General features: G+C 52.1%; 1 protein-coding gene across 1 annotated transcript in view; it reads right to left on the reverse strand.

The window, feature by feature from the left end:
• The window catches only part of MYOM2 (myomesin 2), an 83,316-nt gene that overhangs the window by 29,158 nt on the left and 33,618 nt on the right, over window positions 1–20,540 (reverse strand). Inside the window, exons 14-25 of the mRNA XM_035004318.1 lie at window positions 18,411–18,538; window positions 14,594–14,777; window positions 13,672–13,846; window positions 12,282–12,403; window positions 10,673–10,860; window positions 8,448–8,574; window positions 6,837–7,015; window positions 5,702–5,816; window positions 4,684–4,840; window positions 4,488–4,594; window positions 2,187–2,231; window positions 1,481–1,617 (exon numbers count right to left, since the gene is read on the reverse strand). Of these exons, the coding sequence (XP_034860209.1) occupies window positions 1,481–1,617; window positions 2,187–2,231; window positions 4,488–4,594; window positions 4,684–4,840; window positions 5,702–5,816; window positions 6,837–7,015; window positions 8,448–8,574; window positions 10,673–10,860; window positions 12,282–12,403; window positions 13,672–13,846; window positions 14,594–14,777; window positions 18,411–18,538 (1,664 nt within the window). The remainder of the gene's footprint in view (window positions 1–1,480; window positions 1,618–2,186; window positions 2,232–4,487; window positions 4,595–4,683; window positions 4,841–5,701; window positions 5,817–6,836; window positions 7,016–8,447; window positions 8,575–10,672; window positions 10,861–12,281; window positions 12,404–13,671; window positions 13,847–14,593; window positions 14,778–18,410; window positions 18,539–20,540) is intronic.

Below are 20,540 nucleotides of genomic sequence, written 5' to 3' on the forward strand. Positions count from 1 at the left end.
TTATGCAGCAAGATGAAGTTCAATGATTTTATGGGTGCCATAAATACAGGCTTGTATGTGACTCACACAAAATAACATCAATCTCCCCCCCGGAAAAGTCACCTGTGGATTGCTAATTAAACAAGTGAAATAGTGCAGCCCTATCCCAAAAAGATTAGCCACAGAGCAAAGACATCAGTTTTTAAAGCAAGCTCTATGCAGCAGGTAGGAAATGTTAATCAAAAGATGTTCTACAAATAAAGTGCAATTACACTAAATTCTTTTTCATCTCATAGCACAGTCTCTGCTCAAAGAGAATTTCTCTAAGTCCTTGATCATGCAGTATACTCTCCCAGGGACAGAATGCATACTCTGCTGGCTTTTCTGCAGGCAGGAGGAAAAGCCTGCTGTCTACTCATCAGCCACTCATCTCACCTACACGCCTCTCAGAGTATGTCACTGTCTCTCAAGGGTAAGAAAAACGGCATGATCTTTGTCCATTCCGGATTTCTGCCTGACACCTGCTCATCTAACCAGGTGAGCCTTAACAAACACCCATGGGAACAAAGTCTGGACTAGGGATGAGGGGCCCAGCTCAGCGACACGGTAAGTGGGCACCTGCATGGCCTCAGTGATTCCTACATGTCAACCGTTCCACGAACATGTGTGCAGTGCACACGGATGAGGCGTCCAGAGTCAGTAGGACCCTGAACAGACCGAAGACGCCACACACTGAGCACCAGGGGAGAAGAGCAGAGGAGGTAAAGACCCCTTACTCTCCACTCAACAGTAAAGAAAGGGCCCATGGAGCAGGTTTTCCTTCAGCTGGAAATTACAGCAGGTGTGCTAGAATTATTAGACAAGAAGAAATACATTGAAACATACTCAATGTTCTTCCACAGCCAAGAAAGGAATATTTACGATAATTGTAGGATTCATTGCATACGATTAAAAGCAGAACAAGGGCAAAAGCGTTTGTATCCTAGCATTCTATACGCTGTTGGCAGTTCTGCTGTGCTTTGCCTAAACAGAACAGCCTAAAAGGTTAGGGAAGGTGTAGAAACAGATTTCCCCATGGATGCCTTCCTTGGGAAGCTCTCGGTGAGGGGGGGAGGGGGCCCACAGACAATGGGGTAAAAATGCCTGCCTTCAAAACCAGGTCAAGAATAAATAGGCCTGTCCATCAAGGATGTTTCCATGCCCCCAATGTCACCTGAACTTTTCATAACACCAAGCTCAACATCTCTAAAACAAAGCTGACCATTGTTCAGTTCTGGCAGGCTTGGATTTCAAGGACTCCTGATCTCTCATCTAACCCAGACCAGTCTCTGAATATCGCAAGAATCAACTGTCACGCGTTCATCTCGCCAACCTGCTACACCCCAATTTCTCAGTTCAAAAGGGGATGAAAACACGCACAGAATATTGACCTGAAGTCACTGAACTACCAAAGTAAAACCCGGCCTCTCCGAAGCCAAAGATCACTCACACATGAACTCACCTCACTGTCAGAGACTTCTCTGTCATTGATAATGAATCGGTAGCTCGCATCTGGTGATAAGTGCTCAGCCTGGAGCCAGAAGCGAACCTGGCCCTTATCAAAAATCTCATAAGCTAATTCTGATTTCAGAGGAATTGCTACAGGAAGAAAAGAAATCGAAAGTCAATAATGCATGCATCGTTGTGAGAGAGAACAGCTGCATATTGGAGGAAAATATCAATCCTGGTTATTAAATTTTTGAGGATGTGAAACCCTGGGGTGTTGAATAGGATTACGAAAACCAAAAAAACAAAACTAAAACCCTAGGTCAGCCTGTTGTTGCAGGTAAAGCCCTGGCTGCGTGAGCCGTGTGCACCTACATCCAGCTCCCCCGTGGACCCTGAGGTACACCCCCGCGTGCTCCCTCTGTATTCAGTGTAACTCAGTAACCGAAGACTCCACCTGATTGACTTGTTTGGATTAGGATCAGCTACGCTAAACCCCAAATTCAAAACTCTCTCTATGCAATAAAAACTTCTACAAGTTGCATCATCAACTCGTATTTGTTTCCAATGAACAGGTTGGACAAGCCTGGAAGCTGGATGCGTGAAATGAAACGGTCCATGCCCAAAGTGCTCCTTGGTGAGCTTCCCACCTTAATGAGCAAGGCCCTCCCCCAACGGCTTGCTGTCTGCCTGCAAACAGGCAGAGTCCCACGCTTACTTACTGGGATTCTTGATTTCGTTGCTCAGTGCCATCAAACGTTCGAGCTCTAAAATTAAGAAAAATACATGCATTGATTTTTGACCCATACATTCAGAAGTCTGTAAATAATTACAAGGCTAACCCCGAGCAGGGATCTGACACCACCAAGATTTAATCTGTGCTTGAGTAAGAAACATGAACTAGAAGTTAAAAGGCAAATAGGAGGTACACCACCTTTGAATACTCTCTTCAGTTGAGATCCTCACTATATAATAACCCTGTCTTGAAGGGGAGGGGTGGTGGGGCACGCGAGGGCAGAACCTTGGGGATAGTGGGGCTGGGGGTGGGAGCAGGCTTTGCACGGGGGAGCTTTAAAGACACCCATTTCCAGGGGCGCCTGGGTGGCTCAGTCGTTAAGAGTCTGCCTTCGGCTCGGGTCATGATCCCAGGGTCCTGGGATCGAGCCCCACATCGGGCTCCCTGCTCCGCAGGAAGCCTGCTTCTCCCTCTCCCACTCCCCCTGCTTGTGTTCCCTCTCTCGCTGTGTCTCTCTCTGTCAAATAAATAAAATCTTTAAAAAAAAAAAAAAAAAAAAAGACACCCATTTCCAGACGCTCGAATTCCATACGAACTCCTTCCTAATTTCGATCTGGCGCTGAGAGTGTGTGGGTGGTCTGTGATTTTCCTTCCTCTTGCAAGATGTCTTTCAAAATGCTTTGCCCACCCAGGATTTCACTGTGATGCATTACTGCCATGAATTTAAAATAAAAATATAAATATAAATGCATCCTTCCTGAAGGAGTCCCAAGAGCAAGTTAGAAAAACTGAAGGTTCTAAGCCATTTCTTCCATCCTTCCTTCCTTCTTAATTAGAATTTAGAAAAGAGATCGTGGTCACGAAGATATGTATGAACATGCTTACTTGAACTGAAAAAAGAAGTCAGAATTTTCCTGACTGGGTGACTGGCTTGACTTCCCCATTAGGTCTAATGGTAGGAATTTCCATAAATCAAATGAGCTAAATCTGCAGTTCCAAGGTTTTATCTAAAAGATTTCTTAGAGTCCACATACATCATAAAACATGCTGGAAGTTTTCATCCTTTGCAACTATTTAAAATTAAAGTGAAAATGTCATCTACAAACTTAAAACTGGTGCAGAGAAGTAGAACACTTTTCAGGATTATTTAAGAATGTTTTGAGTTAAAAACTGAAGACCGCTGAGTTAGGGTCAGAAAAGGCAGTTCAAAAAGCATTCGGAGCAGATTCCCGATCAGCTCCGGCCCCTGTCTCTGGACAAGAGCATCCTGAGGACCCTGGAGAGCAGCGTCCACACGGACCACTCGGCCATCCTCCTGCTGTGTCTTGTTAAATCTGCACGAGCTTCCCCAGGGTTACCCAGCAGCTGCTCCAGCCCTGCAGGGGCCCGAGGCATCGGCACGGGGCCTCCCAGCGTGGGTCCATGCCTCTCCTCCCAGCCCACGCTGGACAACCATCCAAATCAGGAGTCCTTGGGATCACACCCTCGGCCTGCTGCCAGCCAACATGCCAGTGGGGAACTTCGGGGTCTGCTCACCAGGCACCAGGCCTCTCCTAAGACCCCATATATTAACAGAGGACTCGCAACCGCTCTAGAGACCCAGAGAACCGTGGACATCTGACCATGCTATCCGGCATGACGCAGCTCACTCCACATCTCCGTGGGGCTGACCCTGACTGTGGGTCGGGTCCACCACAAGCACAAGAATCTGCCCCATGAGACCTGCCATTTGGCAGGGACTCAGGTGTGTGAGCCCGCCAAGGACAGACCTGCCTGTCCCCGGGCTCCCCAGCTGTGAACAGACTTTTCTTTCTGCCGTCTGCTATTTGTAAGAGAGCAAGAGATTTTGACTATGCTGGTTGAATCTTATTTCACACACAGAAAATATATATATTATTTTCCTTTGCCATGCTGACTATCCAGTGCTGGAAGGAAAGGGGGAGTCTCCCATCTGCGAGTCTCGCTTTAATCTCGTGGCCTTACTTGGCTGATCGGCTACTCCCTGCTTGCCAAGCTACTGAAATGGAGCTAAAACCCAACTTGAAAAGTACAAGGGGGAACTCCAGAAGCCCCAGGCCCTGGACCGGTGATTTAGGAGCTGGACAGAATACGAACTCTAGAGAGTTTGTTTAATTTCTAAGAGAATGTTTGCTTCTACGAACACTCGGCACCCCAGCCTCCCACGAATGCACGCCCATACTCTAGGCAAGCAAGTCTTTCCTAGGTTAGTATCAACCTTTCAGTGCCGAACACTCAAGCAGGTGAGGCTCCGTCACGAAGACTTTACCTTCTTCGTCCAAGGTGAAACTGGAGGACACCCCATCCGTGTCACTCACGGACACCGAGTAAGTTCCTAGATCCCCTTTGTCCGGGTTTTTAAAGTACAGCTTCGAGCTAAAAGGGAAGAACCGTGGGACACGTTGGCTGTTTGTGTCTGCCAGGGTCCCCGGCAGTCCCAGGGGCCGGCCCCCGAGGGGACTTACTGGTCTCCCACCGTCTCGACCCTGAACTTTTGGTCATCCGCAACCTCCTCGTAGGCTTTGCACCACGTGAACTGGGACGCGTCGGTCATTTCCTGACAGTCAAAGCTAAGGTAGATGTTGCCTTCCTCGTCCACACCAGCACTGATCTCCTTCGTGCCTACAGAGCGAGGAGACAAGGTGGGGTCTCAGGAGTGCCGTGCCCTCCACCCACGGACTCTGGGTCTGGAGGCGGTGGCTTGGTTTACACCGAATCATCAGCTTCCCCTCCAGGTCACCCAGGATGCTGAGGCAGACCTGCTGGAGGGCAGTCCGTCCAGGAGCAGGTGGAGGGCAGAGCGGACGGGGCTTTAAGCTGTCACCTCTCCGTCCGTTCCGTCCTCCGCATCCAATCCCGCCGCGGCAAACGTGTTGGCCATAAAGACCCTTCTTCTCCCTGAGATCTGACCCCTTGCCACTGCGAGGGCCCCGGGTGGCCGTGGGCACCCCCCGATAGCACCACACGCGGGCCCCTCCCTCTGCCCTTCTTCTGTGGGGGGTGGGAAGGGACCTGCTCGATCCTTCTGACCAGGTGGACACCTGGCCCCACACAGGACTGTCAGAATCTGCCCCGAGGGGGAAGGGACCGGGGGGACCAGCCAGCCTGGGCAGGCACGGACGCCGTCGGCTGCCGCAAAGATGGAGCGGCACAGAGCGCCAGGCGGCGGAGGACGTGAAACCACGTAGAGGAGCCACTTGCCACCAAGGACACTACCGCGGGTTTCTGCCTGCCGGTCAAGTTCAGCAGTAACATCGTCATCCCCACATGCGGCTTTACTGTTCCAAACACAGATCCCTGGCGACTGTGCGCCTCGGGGCCCCGCTCCGATCCAGGGGGGCTGGAGGGGCCTGTTCCGTTGGCCGCTCGACACCCTCAACCACACGGCAGGAGCCCACGCTCCCTGCGCTCACACGCACACAGCACGCACGCCCACCGCCTGCAGCCTCCCGCCGACCCGAGCAGCCGAGCAGCACCTCTCACCTGGCCGGGCCTCCACAAGCACTCGCTCAGACGTGTCCGACGGCCTTCCCACCCCGCTGGCGTTCACGGCCCGGACCCTGAACACGTAGGTCCTGCCCTGGTGCAGGCCACACACCTTAGAAAGACAGAGAAGATGTCACGTGGGAATCGATAAGTGAAAAGGACTTTTTACTTTCCACGTTTTACTGTGAACATGCTTCTTTTTTAGAAAAAGGAACTTACTTTTCCAGCTGTAAGAGCTACGCACAGTGAGCTAGAAAAGCAGGAGGTAAGACAGACTCACAGTCGTTCACAGTCTGACTTTGCAAGAAAAAACAGACTCTTCAGTTTTGAGAGAGTCTTCCTTTTCTCTTTGCATATTTCAAAGCAGAATTCAAGGCATAAACCCAGTCTGCAACCTGGCGTTCACAGTCAACATAATTCTACGGGACGAAATATTATTTTAAATGTGATTTGTGACTGTGCCAGATTTCCCATCGTTTGGACACATCAAAATTAAATGCTTCTCTCCTTGCACATGTGTAGCTTGTATGTACCGTAACCTGCGCTGATACGTAAAATGTACTTCAGCTGATTTCTCACTCATTGATTTGGCTAGATCCTTAGAAGCTGATTAGTTCATTCAGAAGAAGCTGATCTGGTTTTGGGTTGTCGGACTGTTGCCCAGAGGCAGCAACCATGTGCTCGACTCAGGCGTGGTCTCCCAGTCGGCCTCCCCGTCTACACCACACCGCAGAGCCCGTGACCACGCAGGGAAAGCGCAGGGCAGGGGGCTACCCACCCAAGGACGGGAGTCACAGCCGCCCCCAGGGATGGGTAAACTGTAGGTGCCACAAAAAGAAATACTTGGAGGACGGGGGAAGAGAGAAATGTGCACACTGCCATCCTGTCAGACGTATCCTGAGTGCGTGTGTACGTGTCCATGTGCGTGACTTCTACAACAATCACGAATGCAACGGGTTAAACGCACGCCGACCGCAGACACAGTGGCCGCCGCCCCGCGGAGACCGTCCACAGCGGCACCGGACCGTGCGTGCTGCCTGAGCGGCTGGCTGGGCGGCTTCGAGCCTGTCTGCAGGAGCAATCAGAGAGCCCGTCCCGGGAAGGCAGGGCACACGGGAAGGAACACCGTCACCTTTAAATAACGGTTGGCGGTTGCTGCCTCGTTCACGGTGCTCCATTCTCCGGAATCCTCTTCCTTATAGTCCACAAAATACCCCGTAATGGGGCCACTGCCAGAGTACACGGGGGCTTTCCACAGCATGACCAGGGACGAGTCTCTGACCTCACAGAACGTCAGATCATAGGCAGGACCTGAAAAGTCGAACGCGGTCTGTGCCCATGCGGCATGTGGCATCTGCCGCCGCAGGGACACACACAGACGTCACGACTCTGCGTGTTAAATCAGGCTTTCTCCACGCACGCCTGGAGGAGCGTGCTGAGCGGGGAGCAGGGAGGGGCACCGTGTGGCTGTTCCTGCAGCCTGACCATGAGGCATCTGGGGACCGCGGGCACCCCGGAATCATTCATGAGTCCACATCAGCACTCAGGCCCGGCAGGTGCATCTCACAGAGGGAACAGGTGCACGGAGCAGGGGCACGCATGTCCCCCGCCCCCACGCGGGAAGCCTGTCTGCGCAGACGCCCACCTCCCAGCGGCCTGATATACCTGCTCCTCGAGCCCCGAGCACGTGACCTGCTCAGACCCCTGGAGCTCTGCCATAGGGAGCAGTGCCGAGCCCAGGTCCAGGGCCCTCGGGTGGCAAAGGGAGAAGGAGCAGGGGCTGCACCTGAACCAAGTCATGCCACATCCTTAGAGGGTGGCTAAGCCCTTTCGTGTGAAGCCCCAAAAAGGCTCTGGAAATTGGGATAGCTTTCCTTCTACTGGCTTTTCTAAGGGGCAAATATTAGTTTCCTTAAAACAAGGACCACTCAATAAAAGAAAAGGAGGAAAAATACACTATAATCTGGCCACAAAATAGCTTCAACTTTAGGTCTGTTGTTTGGGCATTGTTTTGTTTTGCTCAAAACAGGAGCATTTTTGGGGCGCCTGAGTGGCTCAGTCGATTAAGCGGCTGCCTTCGGCTCAGGTCATGATCCTGGAGTCCTGGGATCGAGCCCCGCGTCGGGCTCCCGGCTCAGCAGGGAGTCTGCTTCTCCCTCTCCCTCTGCCTGCCTCTCTGCCTACTTGTGCTCTCTATCTGTCAAATAAATAAATAAAATCTTAAAAAAAAAAAAAAAAAAGGAGCATTTTACCCATTCTATTTAGGTTCCTGACACACTGAGTACAAATAAATGAAGGCCCAGGTTTTGAGATTTTATGAAAACAGCTTTAAAATGTAAAATCCTAATACAAGCAGATTGGCAGTAATCCCACATTTTCGAACTACAGGCCCCCAGGTCCCCGCAGGGCCTGGGAGGAGAACCAGACCTCACACACTGGGAACCCCAGTGTCACACCCTGTGTCATCAACACTGGCCCCTCCTGCCCGGGGCCGCCTTCCCTCTCCCCTCATGCGTCCCCGCTGATCACCCCACCCTCGTCACCTGCTCGGCCTCTGTCCACACCCCACCGCCGGGGATGGGGGCCGCCTCATCCCCAGCTACGCCCCGTGCCTGGCACAGGGTGGTGACCCCCTAGCATGCACAGACGGAACACCCGCTAGTTCTGGGGTTGGAGACCGCGGCCCTGCAGACAGCAGGCTCACGCCACGGAGGGCTGCTCCAGTCCAGGAGGGGCCGCTTACCAGGCTCAGGCATGGTCCAGGCCTCACACTTGAAAAGCTCGCTGGGGTCCGATGGCTGCCCGATGCCGGCCAGGTTGACGGCAGCGATTTTGAACTCATAGAGTGAGCCTTCTGTCAAGCCCTCCACCTGCGTGGATTGTATTTAAATTAACACAGGAAAGGGACATCTGGGTGGCTCAGATGGTTAAGCATCTGCCTTCGGCTCAGGTCATGATCCTAGGGTCCTGGGATCGAGCCCTGCATCAGGCTCTGTGCTCAGCAGGGAGCCTGCTTCTCCCTCTCGCTCTGCCTGCATATCTGCCTACTTGTGATCTCTCTCTCTCTGTCAAATAAATAAATAAAATCTTTAAAAAAAAATTTAAAAAAAAATAAATTAACACGGGAAATAAGAGCTTCATTACAGTCCGTCCATTGGAGGATTCATGACTGACTCCCAGAATGAACCGCGGGGGGGGCGGGGCTGTGCGGGTAAACTGGACAGTGTGGTCAGGGAGGGCTGTGAATGCAGCTGCTGTGTTGTGGTCGCTCCAGGGAACCTACCCACATTCCCATTCCTCCCGTCACCGTGCCTATGGGGGCAGCATGACGACCGCCCTTGACAGATAGCTCGTCCTCGTGGAGAAAAAGCCACAAAGGGCGAGTGGAATAGCAGGGGTGGGGGGCCTGCCCTCAAGCCCACATCCCCTCTGCAGATGCCAGCACCTTGGCTGCCACCAGCCGGGGACACAACGCCTCCCTGCCACACCAGCCTCACTACGTGACGCCCGACAACCCGTCACCGTCCCACAGCACACAAGGGCTGGAGGCCCTCGGGTCATGACCTCAGCCCCATGAGGGTCTGTGCCCCAAAGACACAGGGAAGGCCTTGCCCAGAGCCCTCAGCCCCACCTCGCTGTATCTAGATAATACTGCCTCCTGGAAAAATACAGAGCCTCCAAAGCAAGTGTGTTTGAAGTTCGGTGGTTTTGTTCCCTGCAAGACGGAGCTCACCTCACGGCAGTAGCCCATATTCTAAAAATAAAAGGGTGCTCTGCTCAGGAGTAAGGGCCGTCCAGAACAGCTCGGCACAGTGTTGGGGGCTGACCGGGCACAGATATCAGTAATGTGACACACGTGCGTGCACATACATGCACACACACTCCCACACATACACGCTTGAGTTCTGGCGACTTGTACCAGAACGGAGACATAAAAAGCAGGTGATCAATGTAGGTATTGCATAAATCTACATTACAGAGCAGAGTTGTCCACAAGCTGCAGACCACACCTCCTGTGAGTCTCCCCACAAACAAAAACCCAACCCTAAGTGCCCCGTAGCCAACAGGCGTGTCACGCTGTTGTGGTGACGTGAGCTGCTGGGACCCCCCGCCAACAGCAGCCCAGGAGCTGCACACGCGCACACGTACACACACAGTGCACCCACACACACACGCACGCACACACTCCCACGCACATACACATACTCCCATGTGCACACACGCACACGCACACGCACACAGGTACCCTCACATACACGCACATACTCCCACACACGTGTGCGTACATGTGCATGTACATACACGCACACATTCCCGTGTGCACACCCACACATGCACACACATGCACACACATGCATTCACACACATGCGCACGTACCTACATGCACACACACACACACATGCCCGTGACCTAAACCGTGCAAACGAGCAGTGGAAGACTCAGTGAGGTGGGAGAGAAAGCCCATGGCTGCTGAGGGTTTGCATCTGGATTGGATTCCAGATCTTCCTTACTCCAAATCTATGTTCTTTCTTCTCTCTCTGCCTGGCAGAACATGCATTTGGCCAAGTGACTCACCCAGAGGCTGGACACACAAGCCTTTCTTAGCAGAACCACGATTAACAAGCCACGGACAAGGGCGCTCAGACTGAACACCAGCTAAGTGCAGACGCACCAGCCCTGCAGAACCACATGGTGACGGGCGAGGGGCCTGGAGCCGCCCCCAGTGGGGACGCTAACCCCCACACCACCTGCTTCCTTGCCTCTCCACCTCCCCTTGTGTCTCAGAAGAAAATGCGTCCTCGGATCCAGTTCCAGAGCTTCTCCCACAAGGCTGTGAAGTTTTCTGAACCCACTTTTGTTTCTGTATCACATTATCTAATGCCCTTGAACTCTGAGTCACTGAATGAAGGACTCTGCCCGGTATGGGAAACCACCCAGGAGAAGTAAATGGACCCATAAGAACCAACCGTTAAGATCCTCTCTTTGACAGGTGAAGAGTTGACCTCGTGCCAGTTCTTATGGTGAGCCTCACGCTTGTCTATGTAATAGCCAAGGATGGGTGTTCCCCCGCTGAATTTAGGCACCTTCCAGCCAAGGGTCATGGAATGGCCATCGCAGTTCAGAAGCGTGACCCCATAAGGATGTGAAGGGACAGCTGCAAGGACACAGAGCAGGAAGGTCACCCCGAGCTCCACCCAGGACGCCCAACCTCCTGGGGACCACTCCTGCCCTGCGGAGGGGCCTCCACCCAAACCATCCTGGTGTGTTTTCATCTCTTCCTTTAAAGAGAGTAACTCTCTGTCATTTCTATTTATTGCAATTCCTAAACACATCCTCCAATAAATAATACATATACACATACATCTTCCAATATTTCAATAACACAGGGGCAATAAATTATTTAAATCAGGCCTGGGTGGTTGAAACAAGAGATTCTTCCCTCTCCTCTAAGGAAAACCTCGAAGAGGAGCTTTCTCATTACATCCATGAAAAATAATAGCCATGCCCCCATGACCAGAGATGCTGCACCCAGCCAGTCTTAATTTCCCACATCAAATCATCAAGTGAGGACGAATTCACATGAGTTCATTTGGAATTGGACCATCTTCTCCAAAGGGCTGAGGGAGGGTGTGCCTCTGCTTTCCCCAGCCCCAGCCCCAGCTCCAGGTGACCTGCATCTGGGCATCCTCTGTTACCCAAGAAACAGGTGACCGGGGGAAGACCTGTTCCCATCACAGAATAAAACTGTAGACAATTGCTTTGTATTAAGGAGGAATGGTAATGTTTGGAAGTCCCTCCCAGGGAAAATGGACAGATTAGAATAATGACCTTCAAATAAAAGAAGAATGATTTTGCACTATATTGACTCCCTAAGCAGTATTGGATTGGACACTCCTTGGATGTTCTATAACATGACTTTATATGTTGTTAGGAGAGTAAACTGAACTTCTGAAAATGCATTTAAAATTTAATTGGAGACAAAAATAATTAAAGAGCAAAACATTTCTCTCAGAAATGAAAGGATTTCAGTATGACTCAAAATGAGTAACGTGACATTCATGCTCCAAATGTCCCAGGGCATGTGTTTGCCGTGTGGCCCATCTTGCATGAAATCACCAGGGCGACAATCACAACACTCATGTTCCCAGGGCCCACCTCTGAAATTAGGTCCCAAATTGTTTGGTTTGATTAAAATCATCTTTAATGATGACCATTGATGAACAAACCACAAAGTTCACATCAACGTTTGGAATTCTCTGAGATGATTAAAACCCCTTGAACTAAGACTAACTGGAAAGGCCACTGATGTTTTTCTAGATTAGCATTAAATTTGAAAGAGACGTTCATCCCGATAGATGCACATCGATGCGGGGCACACACATGGGGACATGTGACCTGAAGTGAAGCCGCGTGTCCCCAGCGTGCACCCTGCTGGCATTTTACCACTCCTCCGTCACCCCCACCGTGTTTCCAAGACACGTGGCTGGTGGATGAGAGGCCTCCCCAAGACAGCATGTTCTCGGCACCAAGAACGTTTGTTCCCACAGAGCTTGCAATGGCCCCTGGGTTACTCACTGAGGGCAGCCTGGACCTTGATGACGTCGGACTCCTGTGAGTTCTCACTTGTGCCGACAGCGTTGACAGCCTTCACCCGGAACACGTACTGCTCGCCGGTCGTCAGGCCATGCACCACAAACCTGAGCAAAACACCAGTCAGGAGCGCAACCACGCACCTCAGCCTTTCCCCTCCCTCCTCCAGCAGAAGTAAAATCATTGGGAACGCTCCAAATTTTTTTTCACTGGGACAGAAGGAACTTCACTTGTCTGAGTTCTTTATATATGCATACTATATATCCACTCTATGTTTCATTTTTAGTTAACGGATGCAAATCAACACGCAGGGTCAGGAAGGAAGGCCATGATGCCTGGTTACACCGGGGGCATAGGTTGGGGGGCGCAGAAAGCAAACACCCGCGGATCCCCACTATGGGTCACTGGCTCTGTGAGTCAGCTGTCCCAGCTATAAAATGGGACCACAGTCCCCACCTCCCAGCATCACTACAAGCATCAAGTGGGAACCTGTGTGGGAGGAGCTCAGCACAGGCCAGCGCCCCGTCCACGTGAGCAGGTCCCGCTCGTCTCTCAGAGCCCACAAACATTTAGTGGCCATTTATAAAACTCTGGCTCGGGAATGCTATTTTAAGTTTTTTGTCCTGAGATCTCTTTCTGTGTTTGCTGCCCATGGACTTGAAACAACATCTAACCGATACTCTTCTCAGCGACATCTCTTCCTTCCTAGCCATAGCTTTTCCCAAGTTATTTTTCTTAAAAAGTAGATTGAAAAGGGAAAGATGGCTGAGCCATCCGCGATAATGCATCCACAGTGGAGAATCTGACTGCTGCCTCTATTTACCCGAGAAGCATACCCTGGAGAGAGTTTACTAAAATCAGACACTCCACACTTGGCAGGAGCGGGGGTAAATCAATGCCGGGAGCAGATGCTCCTCTCCACCCAGGACAAGCCGATGTCGCCCACCCCCGCCCCGCACAAGAGAGGTGACAGCCACCGGCTTTGTCTTCAATCAGTGGCTAGAGCAGAAGACTGTCAGTTATGCGAACAAAGCCATTTTTAAAAGTTCAAAAACTCAATATGGAAAAATAAAATGCCTCTCGAGTCGAGGAGGCAGTTTAAACTTTCCTGTTGGGAGGTAAGCCTTAGCTGCTAATGACTCCAGAAGGGCCAAGGTTCTAGAGTTCTCTCATCAACACGCTAATGATTTCAGCCCCATGCCCGGAACCAGCTTGTCAGCTTTCGAGTCCTGGCCCCTCGTGCACGGGGAAGAAAACAGACCCTCGTGTAGGAGCCTCACAGGAGCGTCTGCCGGGGCGCACGCTGCTCTGAGTGCCGCGCGGCTCCCAGCTGGCTGTGTGTCCTTCCCACGCAGCGAGTCCGGGGCCCCCGCACCTGTTGTAGCCGATGGGCTTGTGATTGCACGGCTCCCACACGCTGGACCCCGCCACGCAGCAGTCCACATAGTAGCCGAGCAGGTCCTCCTCGTGCTTCGCCCTGTCCCACTGCACCACGACCGATGTCTTCGTGTTCCGAGACACCAGCACCCGGCCCGGGGCAGAGGGGACAACTGTGCAGAGGAATAGAGCGAGGAACCGTGAATGGAGACCGAGGTCCGGAAGCTGCACCAGAGACCCTCAAGCCCTTTGTCCACAGGGAATGGCTCCCCGAAGTCTGGACGAGGAGGGAGGAGCAGGGGAAGTGGGCGGGGGTCTGCCACCCAGGGGGGGCCAGGAGCTGCTGGACCATCCTCTGTCCTACCTGACTCACAAAGAGAATTACAATCACGCAGTCTCCTATACCCACCCCCCAGAACTATATTAAAAAGCATCTTCTCATGACACACATGCTTTGGCTAACAGGGTAGTAACAATTTTAAGAAAATAAGACACCTTCTATCGGATTGGCTGGAATCTGTAAGGGGATTTAAAATCCAATCATGATTTGATCCTGGATTTTCTCCACAGGGCGATTCAGAATTTCTGTAATCTTGTATGGCATCTGCAGAGCGGGAACTTCAAGCCACACAGGCAAGAAACTCCAGTGTGTTCAAGGTTTCTCAAAAAGTGACCAATGCCTAAAAATATTTCTAACCCATTTATTAGTTTCATAAAAATAAGATGGAACTTTGGAGAAATGCTGAGTACCAACCAAAACATGGCAGAGAGATCTCCATCTCATGTCAACTGAGATTTTAAGGCAGCTTTAATTTTGACTCATATACAACATTAGTTGTCTTTTTCAGCACACGGAAGGGTATCTGATGTCCCTTACTCGGGGCTCAAACCATGTTGCTCACCAACAAGGCTGTACTCACCAATCATATCCTGAGCCTGGATGGGGGCGGTGATCTCCGACGGGTCACTCAGGCCATGCTTATTGGCTGACAAAACCCGAAACACGTATTGCTTCCCCTCAGCAAGGTCAAAGACGGCGTACCGAGGGGACCTCACGGCCATCTGGGCGTTGACCCGCTGCCAGGTCCCACTCCCAACCACGGACTGCAAAGAGACACAGGATTTACATGAGGAAGCCAGGAAGTCCCCAAAGGTGTGTTGGAGGAAAGGTTCTGCTCTAGCTAGCCAAATTAATCTTCGGGGATGTCCAGACGGTAAAGCACATCCTGCACCATCAGTAAATCTTTTCTGAATTTTATGAAAAAGGAAGGCAGTTTGGAAAAGCAGTCAAGAAATTATCCAAAGTTGGAAACGCTTACCAGTAAAAAACTTTACATGAAAGCAAATGAACTGTAAAAAAAAACTTAGGGCAATTAATACACAGGGTTGTAGTTTTAGTAAAGTGAAATGAACTATAAAGGATTAAAGATAATTTAGGGTGTTCATAAAATTCCATCATAACTCAGCTGGTCACATTTCAATTTAAAATTTTCACTATTTTAGGGCCGCCTGGGTAGCTCAGTCGGTTAAGCATCTGACTCTTGAGTTCAGCTCAGGTCGTGATCTCAGGGTCGTGAGATCGAGCCCTGCGTCAGGCTCCATGCAGACTGCGGAGTCTGCTTGAGATTCTCTCTCTCCCTCTCCCTCTGCTCTTCCCCCTGCTCTCCTCCCTCTGAAATAAATAAATAAATATTTTTAAATAATAATAATAACTAAATAGAATAAAACTTGCACTACTTTGCAGCTGTTACCATAATAATAAGAAAACAGCAACCTAAATAACCAGCAGTAGCACGAGACCCATCATGCTACGTTCGTACATTTGAAAATGGAGTCACTAGGGCCACCTTACAAAGATCCTCCATCAGATGAGAGTAATTACAGCATTTCGCTACATGTGACATGGGATGCAAATTGTATCTATGACGTATCAAGTATACAAAAGACTATAGAGAAAGAGATCATAAATATCTGCACCTCACATTATTCGTGACTATTTCAAATGATGGAATTAGCGGTGATTTTCATTTTATTCTCTATACTGTCTCTGCACCTTTACTGCAGGTTTGATTTTTATCATTTGGTTTATCACTGATAATTATTTTGAAGGCTCCATTCCACGTTTCACTTCGTTTCTTCCTTTCTGAGGGAATCCTGAGGAAGTAACGGCAGGGCACATTGCCCTGCTAACGGCTGCCAGGCTGGGAAAGCACCTCAAGCGCCCCAGCTTCTAGAAGTCAGGTCCACATTTAAAGCTGTCATTTTAGCAGAAGTGCAGTCTCTCTCTTGGTGCTGACACAGGTGTCCGAAGCGGGGTGCCCCCACGTGCCCTCCATCAGGGGGACACCCAGCGGAGGCTGATCAGGGAAAAGGAGCCTCACGCTGGAGGAATGGGGACAGGGAGGAAGCAAGGGAAGCTGTACTGTGAAGCTTCTAGAAACCCAAGTAAAGCTGGGGAGCCACAGCTAAGTCAGGAGCTGCTCATCAGGAAGTGGAGGCTGGAAGACGATGTTCGTGGGGACAACCCCGCTCCAGGGGATGCAACAGGCCACCCCATTTCAACGGCATCGATGGAGAGCTGCAGCTCCTACTGGTTCATCCCTGGGCTAAGCATAAATGGAGTGAGAGGAATGCATACCCTGTGGTTCCTTCTGGGCCTTGGTAGGAACTAAGGCGCTGAAAGAGCACCCTGGACAGGCTGGGGAGGGACTGTCCCCCAGGAGCGGACTGTGACACAGGGAGACGTGCCGCCCATCTGGCCTGCACCTCCGTGCTCACACGTAGCGTGGCCTCCCCTGGGCTCTCACGTCGCTCCCTGCCTCCTGGGACCGCTGAGCACCATGGCTCCCCTTCCTCGCCCCCATCAACACGCATATGGCCCGTGACCCCCGGCCCCCCGGCCCCAGCCCTTCCACTGCGGGCAGCAGGTGGCCGAGCCAGAGGAACCCCGGTGATGTGGTCATCCGTTTAGAAATGTATCTTCTAAGACGGTGCTTCCGGCCCTGGTGGCAGACGCCTCTGGAGAGGACCCAGGACATACTCTTCCTCCTGGGACAGAGCTGCCTGGCCGACCAGCGGTGCTCCCGTGACGCGAACACCGCACGGTGTCCCCCAGAATTCTCCACCCTGCGTTGTTCCAGGGACAGCCCCCACATAAGGGAGTGTGGAAGGCTGCAGGACCGGTGTGAGTCCCAGAGCCTGGACACCGCGCTCGTTTCCTCCCCGCGTCTGCTCTGCCTCACCTGCTGACCTGCGCTCCTGTCTCTACGGCAGGCTCCGCCCCCGGCCAGCTCCCCCATGCCAACGCCCTTCCCAGCACCATTGCCTGCACTGCGGGATAAGTGGGGCGTCACAGAGCCACTCGCGGGACGGGCGGGACTCTAACGGTTCCTCCCGCCGTGGCCCTCAGCCCGCCAGCAGGTCGGCAAGCCGAGGAGCGGGTCCCAGGCTGCATCTAGCCCAACAGGACGGACTAAAGCAGGAGAGGCCTAGCAGGCAGTACGGACGTCAGTGCCTGCGATCCTGCTGCTTGTACGCCTGTGTGTGTGTGCACGCGTGTGTGCGTGTGTGCACACGTGTGTGCGTGTGCCTGTGATCCTGCTGCTTGTACGCATGTGCGTGTGTGTGCACGCGTGTGTGTGTGTGCCTGTTGCTTGTACGCATGTGCGTGTGTGTGCACGTGTGTGTGTCTGTGATCCTGCTGCTTATACGCATGTGCGTGTGTGTGCACGCGTGTGTGCGTGTGTGCACGCGTGTGTGTGCGTGTGTGCCTCTGATCCTGCTGCTTATACGCATGTGCGTGTGTGCACACGTGTGTGTGCGTGTGTGCCTGTGATCATGCTGCTTGTACGCGTGTGTGTGCACGCGTGTGTGCGTGTGTGCACGCGTGTGTGTGCCTGAGATCCTGCTGCTTGTACGCATGTGTGTGTGCACGTGTGTGTGCACGCGTGTGTGCCTCTGATCCTGTTGCTTATACGCATGTGCGTGTGTGCATGCGTGTGTGTGCGTGTGTGTCTGTGATCCTGCTGCTTGTACACATGTGCGTGTGTGCACGTGTGTATGCGTGTGTGCACGTGTGTGTGCGTGTGTGCCTGTGATCCTGCTGCTTACACGCATGTGCGAGTGTGTGCACACGTGTATGTGTGTGCGTCTGTGATCCTGCTGCTTATACGCATGTGCGTGTGTGTGCACGCGTGTGTGCGTGTGTGCACGCGTGTGTGCGCAGGGCTGCACTGCGCAAGTTACTTCTTTCCCTGCGTCCCCAGCTGGTCTTCAAACCGACGATTCCTTCACCTGGCATCTCGAGTGAATTCCTGTACGAGACCGCCACCAAGTGGCCACGCAGCTTATTACAAACGCCGCGCCACCGCAAAGTGCCCTCCAGCCCAGATCTCACGCCGTCCTCAAAACTTGCGAGCTAGAATGTGTCAGCAGGAAGAAAACTTAGAGATGCCCCATTTCGGTGGGAGCACCGGAGCCTGGAGACGTGAAGTGACCCATTTGTTCACACGAAGGCAGCAAAGCCTGGACCAGGACACTATCCCCCGACACCAACGTGCGTGGCCGGGGCTCACCGCGCATGCATGGCTCAGCCAGCGCCCCCAGCTCCCCAGTAACTAACAGCGGTCAAGGCTGCGACGACTGACCTAATGGCTGTGCATCCCTAAAACACACGGAGTCGCACAATGTGAAATCCTACAGAGAGCTGCTGTCTCAGGAAACGCGACCGCAGAGTACCTTCTCGATGAAATACATCAGCGGCTCCTTGCCACGGGGAGCAGGTGGGTCCCAGCTGAGGACAACATATGTTCTGCTGATTTCCGAAGCATGCACGTTGGTGGGAGGCCCTGGAATCTGAACGTCGCCTGCAGGAGTGATAAACTCGGTTAGTGCTGGATGAACCCCAGGTCACCCGGGTCGCCGGAGCCCATCTTCAGAGCACCGTCCCTTGGGTGCGTTACCAGGCACCAAAAACGGCCATGCCAAACTGTCTTTTGCTTCATTTCTATTTTGGGATAGCAAGCCAACTGATTTTCCAAGCCAAGTATAATGCACTGGTTAAGATCACCTAATTATTTTTGTTGCTAATATAAACCAGTTCATAAGGAAAAAAAAAAGAATCTAATCCAAAATCTTCCAGAGTTTCAGCTGGAAGGGGAGGCAGAAGAATTACCCAGAAAAATAGGGCATTTAACCAGGACTGGAGCCCTGGCTGTGCTGGGAACCTGCGCAGAGGAGGTCCGAGCATCTGTGTCCTGCAATACGGAGCCTGTGGAATGGGATTATCCCTCCTCTACTGGCCCTCTCCGCTTACGGGTACGCTCCTCAGGCCCTATGTCCTCACAGCTCCGAAACTGTGTATCAACTTCCAGAGCGCACGGCTTCTCCCTCCCCAGGCATCTTCCCAAGCACCGTAATCCATACCTATATGTTTGAAATTCTGGAGTGACATCACTCAGCCTTTTGCAAACAACTAGGATGGAACATTTGCGATCAGAGATGTCTCCTATGCCTGTCTCATGACGCACATCTTGTTTTAATGGGACTTAAGGTGTCAGGGGCGTCATGTTTGCATAGGAGAGCTTTTCCTACGAGGCGGAGGTTTTCCAGACCCACAGTCCCTGTCGTTGCAATACAAAATATTATGAGCTTCCAATTAGATTGGCACATGATTAAAATGGTTTGAACGTCCCCAGGACATCTCTGAGCCCTTCTCGATATCCAGTTGCTCCCTCAGGACTGTGCTGCCAGCAAGGCATTGAACAAGCCCGTGGAGACAGCACAAACAAGCCTGGTTTCATTTCACGGCAGTCCTGTTACAGAGTGCATTCCATTTCAAAGGCCCCACGGGCACAGAAACGCCGCACAGCCTTATCTAGGAGCGTTCTGGCAAGTGGGTTGGGTTTCAAGCAAGGAGTCCGGGTGTCTCCAGGGAAGTGCCAGTGAGGGCTGGGTGGAGCAGGGCCTCAGGACACCCAACAGGCGTGCTCTGGACCCAAGTGCTGTGTCCACACCTACAGAGATGCGGACACAGGCCTTCAAGAGAGAATATGCAGGAATTCGTCCTAGGGTGAAGCATGGTGAGCCCCCAGGGCTGAATCCGAGTTCCTTCCGAGATGCTGGACGACACAGGAAGCAAACGCAGGGACCGGAGGGAGGCTAGACAGGTAGTACAGGCAGTGAGAAGAGGCAAGCCCCTGCACGCAGAGATGCCTTCCAGATCTGAGCGACTCGCTCTTTTCAGATCCAGCACGGAGCTCCCAGGCCCAGAGACAAGGGAATAAGGAGCATTTCATTTGCTGCTGGGGAACAAGAAAGAGTCCAGTTTTTGTCAGCAGGGAACCCCTGATTGGGGTCAGAGGCTTGAGCCCTGGAGCCTTTTGGGACCACCCTAGGCCATGCAGCAGCGAGAGTGCTAGAGATGCACAGATGACCCCAACTACGGACAGAAGAGGAGAGGGTTCAAAGGACCCCGGGGGGCAAGGAGAGGCCAAGGAATTGAGCTGATCTCCATTACCAACCCTTCTAACAGCTGAGAGGAGAATGCAGACAGAGAAGCAAATGAAAGCAAACTGAGGGGCGCCTGGGAAGTGCAGTCGGTTGAGCGTCCGACTGTTGGTTTCAGCTCAGGTGGTGATTTCAGTGTCAAGAGATCGAGCCCCGTGTCGGTCTCCATGCTCAGCATGGAGTCTGCTTGAGATCCTCTCTCTCCCTCTTCCCCTCCCCCCACTCAAATAAATAAATCTTTGGAAGGAAGGGAGAGAGAGAGAGAAAGAAAACAAGGAAGAAAGAAAGGAAGAAAGGAAGAAAGGAAGAAAGGAAGAAAGAAAGAAAGAAAGAAAGAAAGAAAGAAAGAAAGAAAGAAAG

The sequence above is a fragment of the Mirounga leonina genome, unplaced genomic scaffold (assembly GCF_011800145.1).
Source record: "Mirounga leonina isolate KUSES-001 unplaced genomic scaffold, KU_Mleo_1.0 Mir_128, whole genome shotgun sequence".
Classification (NCBI taxonomy): domain Eukaryota; kingdom Metazoa; phylum Chordata; class Mammalia; order Carnivora; family Phocidae; genus Mirounga; species Mirounga leonina.